The sequence below is a fragment of the Dendropsophus ebraccatus genome, chromosome 4 (genome assembly GCF_027789765.1).
Source record: "Dendropsophus ebraccatus isolate aDenEbr1 chromosome 4, aDenEbr1.pat, whole genome shotgun sequence".
Classification (NCBI taxonomy): Eukaryota; Metazoa; Chordata; class Amphibia; order Anura; family Hylidae; genus Dendropsophus; species Dendropsophus ebraccatus.
Window position 1 is genome coordinate 147121694 of NC_091457.1, and position 17703 is coordinate 147139396.

Sequence of the window (17703 nt, forward strand, 5' to 3'; positions counted from 1 at the left end):
AGGACCCCCTACTCCATCTATACAGTACATGTATATACAGGACCCCCTACTCCATCTATACAGTACATGTATATACAGGACCCCCTACTCCATCTATACAGTACATGTATATACAGGACCCCCTACTCCATCTTTACAATACATGTATATACAGGACCCCCTACTCCATGTATACAGTACATGTATATACAGGACCCCCTACTCCATCTATACATTACATGTATACAGGACCCCTACTCCAACTATACAGTACATGTATACAGGACCCCCTACTCCATCTATACAGTACATGTATATACAGGACCCCCTACTCCATCTATACAGTACATGTATATACAGGACCCCCTACTCCATCTATACAGTACATGTATATACAGGACCCCCTACTCCATCTATACAGTACATGTATACAGGGTCCCCTACTCCATCTATACAGTACATGTATATACAGGACCCCCTACTCCATCTATACAGTACATGTATATACAGGACCCCCTACTCCATCTATACAGTACATGTATATACAGGACCCCCTACTCCATCTATACATTACATGTATATACAGGGCACTACAGGTATACCAAACTGTGACTGGGTAACACTGCCACACCAGACCTGACCAATACCGCCATACTGTGACTGGATAACACTGTCATACCAGACTGGACCAATACCGCCATACTGTCGCTGGATAACACCGCCACACCAGACCTGCCCAATACCGCTATACTGTGCTGGATAACACTGTCATACCAGGCCTGCCCAATACCGCCATACTGTGACTGGATAACACTGCCATACCAGACCTGACCAATACCGCCATACTGTGACTGGATAGCACTGCCATACCAGACCTGACCAATACCGGCAAACTGTGACTGGGTAACACCGCCACACCAGACCTGACCAATACCGCCATACTGTGACTGGATAACACCATCATATCAGACCTGACCAATACTGCCATACTGTGACTGGATAACACAGCTATACCAGACCTGACCAATACCACCATACCATGACTGGATAACACCGCCACACCAGACCTGACCAATACCGCCATACTGTGACTGGATAACACCGCCATACCAGACATGACCAATACCGACACACTGTGACTGAATAACACTGCCATACGGGTAAATACGAACCTGCAGGTATACAGGACACTACAGGTATACAGGACCCCAAAACTATACACTACAGGTGCACAGGACCTCCACAAAACTTTATACTACAGATATACAGGACCCCAAACTTTACACTACAGGTATAAAGGACCCCAAAACTATACACTACAGGTATACAGGACCTTCACCAACTATATACTTCAGGTATACAGGACCTCCACCAACTATATACTACAGGTATACAGGACCCCAAACTATACACTACAGGTATACAGGACCCCGAAACTATACACTACAGGTATACAGGAACTCCACCAACTATATACTACAGGTATATAGGACCCCAAACTATACACTACAGGTATACAGGACCTCAAAACTATACACTACAGGTATACAGGACCTACACCAACTCTATAATACAGGTATACAGCACCTTCACCAACTCTATAGTACAAGTAGACAGGACCCCAAATATACTACAGGTATACACGAACTCCACCAGCTATATACTACAGGTATATAGGACTATACAAACTATACACTACAGGTATACAGGTATACAGGACCTCCACCAACTCTATACTATAGTTATACAGGACCCTCAAACTATTCACTACAGGTATACAGGACCCCCGAACTATATACTACAGGTATACAAGACCTCCACCAATTATACACTACAGGTATCCAGGACCCTCAAACTATAAACTACAGGTATACAAGACCTCCACCAACTATACATTACAGGTATACAGAACCAACTATATACTACAGGTATACAGGACCCCCGAACTATACAGTACAGGTATACAGGACCTTCACCAACTGTACACTGCAGGTATACAGGACCTCCCTGAACTATACACTACAGGTATACAGCCTCCCCAACTACACACTACAGGTATACAGGACCCCCCCAACTATACACTATAGGTATACAGCCCCCCAACTATGCACTACAGATATGCGAGACCTCTAAAAACTATACAATGTGGGTATACAGAACCCCTCCAACTATGCACTACAGGTATACACTAATTCCACTGATTAACTCAGATGAAACAATACCTTTAGCTTGGCTTTCTGGGCACCTTAGAATAAATCTAATTTACACACTGACACTTTATACCCGGGCAGCTCCGGGTACATTTTCTAGTAAAATATAAAGTCTGGAAATGTAGGAATAACCTCACACCTGGGTAATACCATTATGAACATGGTGATAACTCTTACCTCAATCTGTCGCTCCAGCGCTAAGATATATACAATTTAGTGGTTTTATGCAAAAGCCCATAAGGCATTGCCCTAGGAAGCAGTCAGCTCCTTCTCTCCTAACTTATGGCCCTATGCTTGCAAGTAAACGTTTATTCTGTTTAGATTGACAGGGGGGACGTTGCTAGGCTTATATATTAGCACTGGAGTGACGGATTGCAATAAGAGTTATATCTCCTGCTCTATTGTACACTGCCTTAGCTACTGACAGGTCCACTTTAATATCTGTAGGGTTACAATGTGAACCTGCACACTGACTGACTGTCTACTAAGTATGTGGTTGTCCCAAATTTCCTCTGGTGATGGTTGTTAGGGAACATAAGGGCCCTATTAAACGGAGCAAATATTGTTCTGTGTAATAAAGACAACGATCAGCCAAAGAAACAATCATTGGCTGATTGTTGTCTTTTAACATGTCTAAATATCATTGGCCACTGGCTGCATATCGCTACGTATAATAGTGATGCACGGCCGACAAATGATGGTAAGGTAAAGAGAAAAATAATGATTATACTTACCTGTCCAGGCTCCCCGATGTCTTCCAGACTTGTTCCTGTGTTCCCCACTCACCGCAGCTTCCTCAAGGACTTCAGATCCTGTCTCTGAAGTGACAGGCCGCTCAACCAATCACTGGCCGAGGTGCTGTCCCATCTAGGACAGTGATTAGCTGAGCAGCCTGTCACTTCAGAGTCCCTGAGGCGGCTGCAGTGAGTGGGGAACACAAGAACAAGGCTGGAGGACACTGGGGTAGCCTGGACAGGTAAGTACATTTCATTTTTTTTTTACACCAAAGCAAGGGCTGCAGGGACATCGCTAACAATGTCCTGCCGTACAATTATTGAGACATGTAATAGATTCAGTAAGTGAGCGCTGATCTAACAGATCGGCGCAGACTTACAGTGAGGGGTCGGTCTGTGTAATACAGCCCGAAGAAATTGGCTGTTGGATTTAAACATGGACAACTCCTTTTTACTCAGGGGGACAAGCCACCACCAGAGAAGTTTAAGAGCGGCTTAAAGGGGTTATCCAGGAATAGGAAAACATAGCTACTTACTTCCAGAAACAGAACCACTCTTGTCCTCAGTTTGTGTGCATTGCTGCAACTCTGTTCTATTGGGGTGAATGGAGCAGAGTTGTAGTACCACATACAGCCTGGGGACATATGTGACGCTGTCTTTGGTAAAGAGCAGTCATGATGATCCTTGATAACCCCTTTAAGGGGCTTCATATAGGCCAATTATTACCATGCGTAAAAAGATCAGCTGATCTGACAGATCCTGAGGCCCTTTTAGTCAGGAGGCTAGGAGAAGCAAGAAGAAAATCTGCACAAGAAACAGTTATGCTACATAGAACGCGTCTGACAAGATGGCCTACCTCGTGCTCTCTGCTCTGAAGGCTATCCCGTAAGCTTTGCACTAGACACTCTTGGTTGTGCGTCAGTTCTTGGGAGCTGTTCAGCTTATTTGTCAGCTGATTCTGAGAGTCCTGCAGTGTCTGGATTACAGAAAGAAGAGAGACGGATTCATTGTGCGATCATGATCACCACTAGAAGCGGCTGTAATACCAATCCCTGATCTGATGATAAATGGCAATGACCGGGGATTCTCTGTGTGGTGTACCCCCCGGTGTGATGTTATATCGGAGGATCGGCCGGTCACTTGCTAGGTGTTGTAGTTTTATTTGTAGAGAAGTGGTTAGCAGTGTACTGTCTTACATCCTTCCCATGTGGGGTACTGACTAAGACTGACTTGGGGTACGGGGACCTAGCAGAGGGCCAGGGCCCAGATAGGACCACTGTGGAGAACTATCCGGCTCGTGTCCTTCCTCCACAATGTCCAGACGAAAAAAGACCTTGCTCCTCCTCCACCCATGTGACTTACTTCCTCCCAGCATGTGAGGTGCGCTGTTAGTGGGAGAAGAGTGCAACAGAAGAAGAATGGAGGGAGATGATAGGAAAGAAGAAAACAGGAATCCTTCTGGTCTACAGATTCTAGTGACACATAGAAAACAATAACCCTTTACAATTCTTCAACTGTGCAGCTTCCATACACATATACATAATACAGTGGCATCTAGTGGCGAACTTTAGTACTGCCTTCATCACCATAATAACACGATAAGTACAGACTTTTGCAAAGGGTGTATATAATCGTAACACCAGTGGTAGGACACCACATCTGCACATATGGTCACATGTAGAGATAATGTAGATCCCAATGTATCCTCTGTCCACAGGAAACGTATCCAACTGGGGGGGGGGGGGCTGCTATCTCTGAGAGTGAATGTGCTGCTGCTCTTTTGGGTTCAAGGGTCCTCCATTTTTATGATCAGTTGGGGTCCCAGTGGTCACCCCACCACCACCACCACCAATTAGCTACATATCCCCTCGCCAGTATCATTTTTGGAATCACTCCTTAAAATTGGGTGATTAGAGTACGGAGGGATAGGTTTCTCTGCCAGATGTTTGGAGCAATCAGCTTTGCTGCCAGATATCCTACCTAGAAGGAGGGAAGCTCAGTGTAGGGTTACATGTCGACTTTCATCATACTGACTTGAGTCTCAGAGAGGTCACGCAAACAAAAGTTTGTGCAACTTGTTGTCACGCAACTATTTTATTGCTGCTATGTAAAATCTGATGTGTCAATGTTATTTTTGTGCGACCGTAGTAGCTGGAGAACCCCTTTAATATAGGGGTACCCCTCCCCCCCACCAAAAAAATATATATATACTCCCACAATGTTATAAAGATTTTTAAATTTCAAGTCTTCCAGTACTTGTATAGCTTCTGTATGTCCTGCAGGAAGTGGCGTATTCTTTCCAGTCTGACACAGTGCTCTCTGCTGCCACCTCTGTCTATGTCAGGAACTGTCCAGAGCAGTAGCAAATCCCCATAGAAAACCTCTCCTGCTCTGGACAGTTCCTGACACGGACAGAGGTGGCAGCAGAGAGCACTGCGTCAGACTGGAAAGAATACACCACTTCCTGCAGAGCATACAACAGCTGATAAGTACTGGAAAACGTGATTTAAAAATCTATATAACTTTCTGCCACCAGTTGATTTAAAAACAACTTTTTTTTACCCCTCCAGAGTATCCATTTAAAGTTTATGGGAATGGAGAAAACAGCCGACTGCAGTGCTATGAGTTCCATAAATAGCAGAGGACCACCCTAAAAGAGGTCTTCTATGGAAGTGATCTTTTCAAAAAAATGGCCATCTTTAGGACACACAAATGCACCTTGATAACCAACTTGGACTCCTGCAGTCTCTCTTGAAGTGCTTGGGCCTCCATCTGTGCTCTCTGCAGGTTAGAGGCCTGCTGAGCCAGCAACGTCTCATACTGCGTTGCATCCTGTCCCTTCTTCTCAATCAGGTTCTGCAAAGAAGAAAAGAACATAAAAATGTTACTGGGTAATATGGTAAGAGAGAAAGTTTCGGATTCAGCACCTTATATGCTGCTATATAAGAGTCAGTGGCCCCCACCGCCCCACGCGGTTTCAGCTAACCTGTATCATCGTATTGGCACACCTTCACACCCTTAGGCTATGTTCACATTTGGTAAGACCGGCTGTTACGTGAAAAGTATCGGCTGGATGATCTTTAGCACCGCACGCTCCATAGTGTGCACTGACAGTGTTTTCTTCGGCCACTATTCAGTGAATAGCGGCCACAGAAAACTGCCATGTCAGTTTCTCACGACGCCACTAGGGATCCCGGCCAGAGTGTATACTATGTGTATACACTCCGGCCGGGATTCCCTCAGTCTGCAGCACTGCGTAAGTACCGCAGAAATCACGGCCGTGATTTCTGCAGAACTTACATAGTGTGAACATGGACTAACATTGTGACACCTCTCGTCACACGCTTACTCCACATAATCCATCCTTCTCTCCCGCTGTGCTTCCATAGAAACCCATTACAAGCAATTCAGGCCAATAATGTAACCTAATTATATTGATCTCATTAAGATTAGAGAGATTCTGGATATTGGACACAGGGAGACCTTATTAACCACTTCATGACCAGACTGGTGCAGAACACTTTTTACATCATTACTGTATCCATGATGACCTTAGGCTAGTTATATATGGCCGTACTGTGGGATAAACTACCTATTGTTTAAATCGTGTTTTTATGCAAAACATTTTTTTAAGAATTTTTGGTAATTTTTTTTACTATCTATATTTTAAAATAATCCTGATATCCTACCACTAAACCTTAAACTAAGCAGAGACTTCCTGTTCCATACAGATCATTGCCCAGCAGTCTCCTCCTTATGATCACAGCAAATGAGGCCATGTCAGTCATGCACAGACAGCAGGAAGAGACAAAAGTTTAGTTTTTTTTAAGTGACAGGCACACTTTCAGCTTTTAAAGGTAATGCACAGAACCATAAACTAATGTTATCTGTAACCTTCAAAAAACATTAATGTTATTAATGACACTGACATGAGTCCTTGTCCCCATAGAAGCTGACATTCTAATTTCTGGAGGACCAACTTTATACATAGTCAATTCCTCTCTATGTGTTTGAAAGACCATAATAAGGAATGGAACAAAATGCTTCATAGTTTCCTTACTTAGTATTGCCAAGTGTTTCTTAAAGAGGCAATTTTTAAAAAATTTTTTTGTAACCAATTAGTCTCAGAAAGTTATATAGATTTGTAATTCACTTTTATTTAAAAATCTCAAGTCTTCCTGTACTTATCAACTGCTGTATGTCCTGCAGGAAGTGGTGTTTTCTTTCCAGTCTGACACAGTGCTCTCTGCTGCCACCTCTGTCCATGTAAGGAACTGTCCAGAGCAGCAGTAAATCCCCATAGAAAACCATTCCTGTTCTGGACAGTTGCTGACATGGACAGAGGTGGCAGCAGAGAGCACTGTGTCAGACTGAAAAGAATACACCGCCTCCTGCAGAACATACAGCAGCTGATAAGTACTGGATGACTTGAGATTTTAAATTAAACTACAAATCTATATAACTTTTTGAGACCAGTTGATTTGAAAGAAATACAGTATCATCATTTAATGTTCTCCATGTACAAGGTGGTGGCGACCACGGTACAAATCAAATAATAATTCTAGTTCTAGACATATCATGACTGCGTGCATGGAAACCTTTAACGTTAACTTATCTGGGCGCCTTCCGTTCATAGTAAGGACAGTGAAAGATGAAAATACCTGCATGTCAATGGGAATGTAATCTTCATAGACATTGTGCCAGAGTTCATGAAGATCACACACGTCAGCAATAAAGTCTTGAGAAGTTTTCGGAGGGGATTCCATGATGCTGTCCAGAAGTCCCAGACCGGTGTTTGATGTGCTTGACTGCGCACTATTGGGGGCGCTATTGGACTTTAGGGCCGAAGAGCTCTTCACAGGTATTTTGCTCCCTCTCGGACTCTGGACCGGTTTATAGTCGAACATTTTAACAAGACTGAGGGCGAGTTCTAATTTCCTTCCGTATCCCGAGGAGCTGACGCCATAGCCACACGAGGAGCAATGACACTTTAGATTTTCGGTGGCAGATCTGACTTTTTCCTCTGCTTTTTGTGAGTTAGACCCAGTATCCCTGGTGTCGGAGAGTGAATCCACAGAGTGTTCAGAAGACAGTCTCTCCAAACCATCTCCGTCTGACGCCGCCAACTTCTCGTCTGTGGCCTCATTGTCCGTAGATTGAGAAACTGTGACCGGTTCGTTTAAAGTGCTGGTGCAGGTGGATATCTGACCCGAGGGGACGTTTTGGGTGATCCTCCTTGGTACCTTGCAAACGGCTTCATAGTCAGAATCGGCCACTCTCAAAGAGGAGCATCCATGACACTTTCTCGGAATAGCTCCCGTACCTTCCGTGTGTGGACAATGCTGAATCGGTTCTGGACTGGGCTCCTCCAATTCGGTCCAGCACTCAAATCCAGAGTAAGCGAAGTCTTCCTGGAGAAGAGCCGAATACGAGTACTGCACCTCAGAAAGGTTTGCCGCCGTCTCCACAGTCCCCTCTCCCGCCTTGGCTTCCTGACCGTCTTCGTTGTTGTTCTTTCTGTAGAGGTTAGCCAGGCAATGCTTCAGTCTATCCTTCTCCGAGAGAAGTTTCTGCAGTCGCTCAATGGAGAGCGCTTCTATGCGCGCTATGACCGTATCGAACCGATAGAAACGTTCCAGCATAAAGGCGCACTTGCTGCACACAAATTCGGCGTGGCCATCGCGTAAGATCTCCTTACCCAGTACATGGGACAGGATCACCTGAAGGTTGAGTTTCGCAGTGGTGTGAAAAATCCATCGTCGCTGGTTTCCGCACAGCTCCCGTCTACAGATCCTGCACACGTCCTTCATCTTCAGGTCCAACATCGAGTCTGAGCTCTGGATTGGCAAATCCCACGTAAATCAGATTTGGAAGACGCTTAGAGGCGGCAGATGCTCCTCAGACTTGTAGTCGCACGCTGTTACACATACAGACAGCAGGGATGTAAGGGTTAGAGGGGTGCTTAATAATTTTATTCTAGATATCTATGGTCAGAAAGTCCTCCCCTTACTTGGTCTTCAGGTAGGAAAGCTGTAATAGAGGAGACAAACCACAAAGAAACAAATGATGCCGTCGTCTAATACTTCAATCGGTCAATAGTTTATGCTGCCCCCCGGATAGTCCCTGTACCTACTACAAATAAAACGGTCAGGGTCTAAGGGCCCTATTACAGCAAGCAATTATCGGCCGTGTTTGGCCGATTATCAGGTGTTCCAGCCCATAGTCATCTGGTGTAGTAGGCCATGTCGGCTGATCGATGTTAAATTTAAAGGATCACAACAGCGACGGTCTGCTGTACGTTGCTTTGTGTAATAAGCCACCTACACAATCTAAGGGTAATATTACATGGCCCGATATTAACTGTAAACGAGCGCTTGCTTGTTTACTGGGCCTAATACACGGCCCAATAATCGTTTAACAAGGGCTGCATGGACGTGGTTACCGATGCCCTTGCTAAACTGGCATACATCACCTATCCATGGTCCAGGGCTCCTCCTGTGCTCCGCTTCTCCCTGGGTCCCACGTGCTGCAGCTTCAGAGAGTCCTGTCTTAACTGACAGGCGGCTTAGCCAATCACTGGCCGTGGCGGTCCCGGCCTGTGATTGGCTGAGCGGCCTGTCAGCTAAGAGAGGACGCTCTGAAGCTGCAGCTTGCCTGACCAGGGGAGAAGCGGAGCGCAGGAGGAGCCCTGGACCATGGATAGGTAATGTATTTACTTTGTTAATCGTCAGCCGCCGGCCGTGCACCGCTATTACGCGTAGCGGTGCGCGGTCGGTGGCCGACAATTATAGGTCAGAACCTATATCAATGATCAGCCGATGACAACGATCATCGGCTGATTGTTGTGTTTATTACACGGAACGAATATCGGCTGTATAGGGCGGATTCGGCTGATTATGGTTCTGTGTAAGGCTGCGTTTTTTTCATCCGTTTTTTTGAAAAAAACTGATGAAAAAACGGATGCATTTGTGTGCATCTGTTTTGATCCGTTTTTCCATTGACTTTTTCCAGAGAGTCTGTGAGGAATGAAAGGTGGAATCTGATTGGTTGCTAGGGGCAACTGAGCCAGTTTCACTTTACACCATGTTTGATAAATCTCCCCCTATGTGTCTATGTGAGTGAGATGGCCCCACACACCTATGTTATGCAGCCGTCTCAGTCATGTGACATGGAGAGAATGCGCTAAGTGGTTGGTGCTGATTGGTCTGAACACTAAAATAATAACTGACAGCCGAAAGACAGTATGGCCGTCAGTTATCTTTCCTGTACTGTCCCCGTCCTCCTCAAATACAGGTGGGTTCAGCACGGCTAAGAGCTCCTGTGTTCTCTATGAAGAGAGGAGGGGTAAGCCGCAGCCAGAGCTCTTATCTCTCCAAGGGGTCGGGTGGTTATTTTCCCATCAAGACAACCCCCTATCTCCACCGTCATCATCTGCCGGAAGACAATCGGGAGCGTCCCAAAGAGCACTGTGTCAGACTGGAAAGAAAAGGTCACTGCTTGCAGAACATACAGCAGCTGATAAGTACTGGAAGACTTGAGATTTTTAAATAGAAGTAAATTACAAATCTGTATAACACTAGATGATGTGAAAGAAAAACACATCACATCATAGCCGGCGCAGATGGTGCATGGACAGCCTATGTTGCAGCAAATGTATGAAGAGGTGTGTGTCTCTTAGAGGGGCTAAGAAACTTTATATAAGAAACAAAGCGCTACTCTTGTCTTCAGATAGTTCTATCAAAGTTAATAAAGCTGAGTTGCAATACCACACACAACCTGATGATAGGCGTGGTGCTGTTTTTAAAAGAAGAAAGCAGGTAGGGGGTTCTCTAATCCTAGTTAACCCCTTGAGTACATTTTGTACATCTTATCGCACAATAGTTTTACTTAGGCTAGGTTCACACTGGTTCACACTGCGTTTTTGCAATCAGTTTAACGGATCCGTTTTTTTTCACGGTCAAAAAAGTAGTGTCAACAGTATTTATTGTGCGTAAAAAAAAAAACACATCCGTTTTGATCTTTTTTTTTTTTTTTTATAATGGAAGTCAATGAAAAAAATGGTTTAAAAACGGATGCACACAAATGCAAAAAACGGATCAGTTAAACGGATGCTAAAAATGCAGTGTGAACCTAGCCTTAAAGGGTTTGTCCAGCGAAAAACTTTCTTTCAAATCAACTGGCGTCAGAAAGTTATACAGATTTGTAATTTACTATTAAAAAAATTCTCAAGTCTTCCCATACTTATTAGCTGCTGTATGTCCTGCAGGAAGTGTTGTTTTATTTTCAGTCTGACACAGTGCTCTCTACTGACATCTCGGGCCAAGACAGGAACTTTGTCTCGGTTTTCTATGAATCCCCATAGAAAACAGCTCCTAACTCTGGACGGTTCCTGTCTCGGCCAGAGATGTCAGCAGAGAGCACTGTGTCAGACTGAACATAAAACATTTCCTGCAGGACATACAGTAGCTAATAAGTATGGGAAGATTTGAGATTTTTTAATAGAAGTAAATTACAACTCTCTGATATCAGTTGATTTGAAAAAAAAAAAAAAAAAAAAGTTTTTCGCTGGACAACCCCTTTAAGGGATTATCCAGGTTTACAAAAACATGTCCGATTTCTTCTAGAAACAGCGCCACTCTTGTCCTCAGTTTTGTAGCTCAGTTCCATTGAAGTAAATGGAGCTGGACTGTATTACCGCACACAACTTAAGGACAGGGATGGTGCTGTTTTTGCAAGCTTTAGAGCAGCGCTTCTCAGTTCCAGTCCTCAGGCCTCACCAACAGGTCATGTTTTGAGGATTTCCTTAGTATTTCACAGGTGATATAATTATACTCAGTGCATCAGGTATTATCACAGTTGTCTTTGTATGGGAAATCCTTAAAACATGACCTGTTGGTGAGGCCTGAGGACTGGAATTGAGAAGCACTGCTTTAGAGGATTCCCATCCCTGCTCTACATATGGTAGTTGAGGTCCTGATAAACTAACCTCTTTAGGACCTGGGGGAGAATTCTGAAACTGTCCTTAGCAACCAATCAAAATCGTTCAAAACCAGAGTATGAAATGAAAGCTGTGCTGTGATTGGTTGCTTTGGGTCCTGATGAAGTCAGTTCTTAAAGGGGCAGCGCAGATGGAGGGGAAAGAAGCACTGATCATACAATAGACATTTCTCCCAATACGTACTAGTAATAATGTGATAAAGCAGCAGAGGAGGTGTATGCCAGGCGGCAGTGATGGGGATACAGGCAGATCCACTGACACGTAGCTGCCTCCCCGCCCTGCTGCACACACAGCCCATCACACTGCCGCTGGGTTACACTAGAAGTGTCCTGTAATAATCTCATCTATAATAACCGCCCCCCCTCCCCCAGCACCATCAGTTCTTACATCAGTCCTGGATCTCCAGCATCTTCTATAGCATTCATAGAGATTACTGGATCCTAAAGGGATAAAGGACCTTTAATGATGTCACGTGATGTCATGACCATGTGACCAGTCACATGCAGGGGAGGGATCAGCATCACTAAACATCAGCATCAGTTGCTAAAGGAGAGTATGGGTCTGTGTACAGCTGGGCTTATGAGTAACATGGTGCAGCAGAGCTGTGTATGTGTATGATGCAGCAGAGCTGTGTGTGCTGTAGAGCTGTGTATGTGTAAGATGGTGCAGCAGAGCTGTGTATGTGTAAGATGCTGTAGAGCTGTGTATGTGTAACATGGTGCAGCAGAGCTGTGTATGTGTAAGATGGTGCAGCAGAGCTGTGTGTGCTGTGGAGCTGTGTATGTGTAAGATGGTGCAGCAGAGCTGTGTGTGCTGTGGAGCTGTATACATGTAAGATGCAGCAGAGCTGTGTGTGCTGTGGAGCTGTGTATGTGTAAGATGCAGCAGAGCTGTGTGTGCTGTGGAGCTGTATACATGTAAGATGGTGCAGCAGAGCTGTGTGTGCTGTGGAGCTGTATACATGTAAGATGGTGCAGCAGAGCTGTGTGTGCTGTGGAGCTGTATACATGTAAGATGGTGCAGCAGAGCTGTGTGTGCTGTGGAGCTGTGTATGTGTAAGATGGTGCAGCAGAGCTGTGTGTGCTGTGGAGCTGTGTACATGTAAGATGGTGCAGCAGAGCTGTGTGTGCTGTGGAGCTGTGTACATGTAAGATGGTGCAGCAGAGCTGTGTGTGCTGTGGAGCTGTATACGTGTAAGATGGTGCAGCAGAGCTGTGTGTGCTGTGGAGCTGTGTACATGTAAGATGGTGCAGCAGAGCTGTGTGTGCTGTGGAGCTGTGTACATGTAAGATGCTGTAGAGCTGTGTGCGCTGTGGAGCTGTATACATGTAAGATGGTGCAGCAGAGCTGTGTGTGCTGTGTACATGTAAGATGGTGCAGCAGAGCTGTGTGTGCTGTGGAGCTGTGTACATGTAAGATGCTGTAGAGCTGTGTGTGCTGTGGAGCTGTATACATGTAAGATGGTGCAGCAGAGCTGTGTGTGCTGTGGAGCTGTGTACATGTAAGATGCTGTAGAGCTGTGTGTGCTGTGGAGCTGTATACATGTAAGATGGTGCAGCAGAGCTGTGTGTGCTGTGGTGCTGTGTACGTGTATGATGCTGCAGCAGAGCTGTGTGTGCTATAGAACTGTGTACATGTAAGATGGTGCAGCAGAGCTGTGTGTGCTGTGGAGCTGTATACATGTAAGATGGTGCAGCAGAGCTGTGTGTGCTATAGAACTGTTTACATGTAAGATGGTGCAGCAGAGCTGTGTGTGCTGTGGAGCTGTATACATGTAAGATGGTTCAGCAGAGCTGTGTGTACTATAGAACTGTGTACATGTAAGATGCTGCAGCAGAGCTGTGTGTGCTGTAGAGCTGTGTACATGTAAGATGCTGTAGAGCTGTGTGTGCTGTGGAGCTGTGTACGTGTAAGATGGTGCAGCAGAGCTGTGTGTGCTGTGGAGCTAAATACGTGTAAGATGGTGCAGCAGAGCTGTGTGTGCTGTGGAGCTGTGTACATGTAAGATGGTGCAGCAGAGCTGTGTGTGCTGTGGAGCTGTATACATGTAAGATGGTGCAGCAGAGCTGTGTGTGCTGTGGAGCTGTATACGTGTAAGATGGTGCAGCAGAGCTGTGTGTGCTGTGGAGCTGTATACATGTAAGATGGTGCAGCAGAGCTGTGTGTGCTGTGGAGCTGTGTACATGTAAGATGGTGCAGCAGAGCTGTGTGTGCTGTGGAGCTGTATACATGTAAGATGGTGCAGCAGAGCTGTGTGTGCTGTGGAGCTGTATACATGTAAGATGGTGCAGCAGAGCTGTGTGTGCTGTGGAGCTGTATACATGTAAGATGGTGCAGCAGAGCTGTGTGTGCTGTGGAGCTGTGTACATGTAAGATGGTGCAGCAGAGCTGTGTGTGCTGTGGAGCTGTGTACATGTAAGATGCTGTAGAGCTGTGTGTGCTGTGGAGCTGTATACACGTAAGATGGTGTAGAGCTGTGTGTGCTGTGGAGCTGTGTACGTGTATAATGCTGCAGCAGAGCTGTGTGTGCTATAGAACTGTGTACATGTAAGATTGTGCAGCAGAGCTGTGTGTGCTGTGGAGCTGTATACATGTAAGATGGTGCAGCAGAGCTGTGTGTGCTATAGAACTGTTTACATGTAAGATGGTGCAGCAGAGCTGTGTGTGCTGTGGAGCTGTATACATGTAAGATGGTTCAGCAGAGCTGTGTGTACTATAGAACTGTGTACATGTAAGATGCTGCGGCAGAGCTGTGTGTGCTGTAGAGCTGTGTACATGTAAGATGCTGTGTGTGCTGTAGAGCTTTGTACATGTAAGATGGTGCAGCAGAGCTGTGTGCTGTGGAGCTAAATACGTGTAAGATGGTGCAGCAGAGCTGTGTGTGCTGTGGAGCTGTGTACGTGTAAGATGGTGCAGCAGAGCTGTGTGTGCTGTGGAGCTAAATACGTGTAAGATGGTGCAGCAGAGCTGTGTGTGCTGTGGAGCTGTGTACATGTAAGATGGTGCAGCAGAGCTGTGTGTGCTGTGGAGCTGTGTACATGTAAGATGGTGCAGCAGAGCTGTGTGTGCTGTTGAGCTGTGTACATGTAAGATGGTGCAGCAGAGCTGTGTGATCTGTGCAAAAACTCTGATCTACAGAAAATCTGCAGTGGGTGAACATTCTCCTCATTTGGATATCGGTGCAGATCAGTTGCAGAGAATGCGCAGTGTCTCTGAACTAGAACAAATTCCGTTAAAATCTGCAGCAGATCCGCAGTGTGTGAACATAACTATCTTGTGTTTGTAAATGGAGATCGGATGCAACAGAAAAATGTTTGTTTGTTTGCTACTGCAAGGAAAATAAGGAGTAGCCTTACTGGATGATAGAGAACGTTAAAAAAAAAAAAAAATCAGGATTTGCAGTAAAAGTATCATCTTGTTTCTTCCGAACTAAAGCTGTTACTGGGGAGTCCAAAAAGTCAGGTGGTGGACTATGTTATTTTGTTTTATTTTCTAAATGAGTAAGCTTGTGTCATTGCAAAAATAACGGACGTTATTTGGCCTCAAAATGAAGGCCGCTCAATAAGACGGACGCCGAATGGCCCCCAAAAAAAGACTGTGTGAACTTAGCCATAGACAGACTAAATGCATACATAAAATAGATAAATACATAAATCAATACATTCAATGGATAAATAAGCACACTACATCAATAACTATTATTAAATATTAACTATTATTAAATAGATAAACTAAATGGATAAATAAACAAATAAATAAGTACATAAATAAACTAAATAGATAAATAAGCAAACACAGCCAATAACTTGATAGATAAATAGGGAATTGTATTGCTGGAATTCTATTTTTCTCCTTTTTTTTTTTGATTGTTAATTTACTGCTTCTTTATGTTTCTGTAACTAACTTTGTTCACCATTGAATGCTAATGGGTTAATCCTTGTGCACAACATGCAGTTGGTGTCAGAAATTGAAGGGTTAAACTCTGTTGCTGCAGAATTACATCTGACATTTTAATCTGACATGAGCATGCAATAAAGTTGTGTGTGTGTATATGTGTGTATGTGTGTATGTAGGTGTGTATGTATGTCTGTGTGTGTAGGTGTGAATGTATGTGTTTCTGTGTGTATGTATGTATGTGTAGGTGTGTGTGTATATGTGTGTCTTTTTCTGTGTGTATTTGTATGTATGTGTGTCTGTGTATGTGTGTTTGTATGTGTGTGTTTGTTTGTATGTATGTGTGTATGTGTGTCTGTGTTTGTATGTATGTGTGTGTCTGTGTTTTTGTGTTTGTATGTATGTGTCTGTGTTTCTGTGTGTATGTATGTGTGCATGTTCAATTATGTATGTATGTATGTATGTATGTATGTGTGTCTGCGTGCATATGTATGTGTGTGTATGTATGTGTTTCTCTGTGTATGTATGTGTGTCGGCGTGTATATGTATGTATGTCTGTGTTTCTGTGTATGTATGTGCAGGGGCGGTCTTGGCATTTCTGAGGCCCCAAGCGAAGTTATGTTTGGGCCCCCCCCTTCCAAAACAATAGACCGCTGTGTGTTGCCCCCAGTAGTATATACCCCTTGTGCGCTACCACCAGTAATATTTACTCCTTGTGTGCTGCCCCCAATAGTATATACCCCTTGTGTCCTGCCCCCAGTAGTATATACCCCTTGTTTGCTTTCCCCAGTAGTATATAGACCCCTGTGTGTTCCCCCAGTTATATATAGCCCCCCGCGTGCCCCACCAGTAGTATATAGACCCCTGTGTGCTCCCCCAGTAGTATATAGCACCCTGTGTGCTCCCCCACTTGGATATAGACCTCCTGTGTGCTCTCCAAGTTGTATATAGACCCCATTCTGCTGCCCCAAGTAGTATATAGACCCCCTGTGTGCTGCCCCCAGTAGTATATAGACCCCTCTGTGAAGCCCCAGTAGTCTATAGCCCCCTGTGTGTTCCCCCTGTTATATAGCCCCCCTGTGTGCTCCTCTCATTTATATAGACCCCCGATGTGCGCTCCCCCAGTTAAACAGACCCCTGTGTGCTCCCCCTCCCATATAGTATATAACACAATAAAACAAACACTTATACTCACCTGGGTCCGGGCGTCTTCTCTTCTCTTCACTCTTGTGGCCGCAGGAAGGGTTTTCCCTGCGATCACAAGAGGCCGCACTCCTCTTGTCCTGGCGCCGATGCTCCAGTGATGTCACTGGAGCACCGGCACCACAAGGACAAAGCTGCCCCTTGTGACCGCAGGGAAAACCCTTCCTGTGGCCACAAGAGTGACTGACAGGAAGGGAGCCAATATCTCCCGCTCTGTCAGTGCTGCTGCATGTAACTATGAGCGCTCATTACGAGTGCTCATAGTTACAGTTCAGATTGCAGCAGCGAACGGGGCAGCGGCCCTGTCCAGCGGTCTTGAGCACAAGAGCGGGGCGTGGGGGCCCCCCTGGATGTTGGGGGCCCCAAGCAATCGCTTGGGGTGCTTGGTGCCAAAGACCGCCACTGTGTATGTGTGAGTATATGTGTGTGTGTGTATGTATGTATGTATGTGTTTCTGTGTGTATGTGTGTCGGCGTGTATATGTATGTGTGTATGTATGTCTGTGTTTCTGTGTATGTATGTGAGTATATGTGTGTGTGTCTATGTGTGTGAATGTATGTATGTGTTTGTGTGTATGTATGTGTGTCGGTGTGTATATGTACGTGTGTTTGTATGTCTTTGTTTTTGTGTATGCATGTGTGAGTATATGTGTGTGTGTCTATGTGTGTGTCTGTGTATGTGTGTG

General features: G+C 45.0%; 1 protein-coding gene across 3 annotated transcripts in view; it reads right to left on the reverse strand.

The window, feature by feature from the left end:
• Positions 1–17703, reverse strand: part of PDE4DIP (phosphodiesterase 4D interacting protein) — a 73580-nt gene that overhangs the window by 39732 nt on the left and 16145 nt on the right. Inside the window, exons 1-5 of one of the 3 annotated variants that reach the window (XM_069967386.1) lie at positions 12309–12351; positions 8934–8953; positions 7585–8840; positions 5642–5779; positions 3780–3899 (exon numbers count right to left, since the gene is read on the reverse strand). In XM_069967386.1, coding sequence (XP_069823487.1) covers positions 3780–3899; positions 5642–5779; positions 7585–8748 — 1422 coding nt within the window. In that variant the 5' untranslated portion in view covers positions 8749–8840; positions 8934–8953; positions 12309–12351. Of the gene's footprint in view, positions 1–3779; positions 3900–5641; positions 5780–7584; positions 8954–12308; positions 12399–17703 lie in introns of those variants that run through there. The other 2 variants (XM_069967385.1, XM_069967387.1) reach the window with 2 other exon arrangements.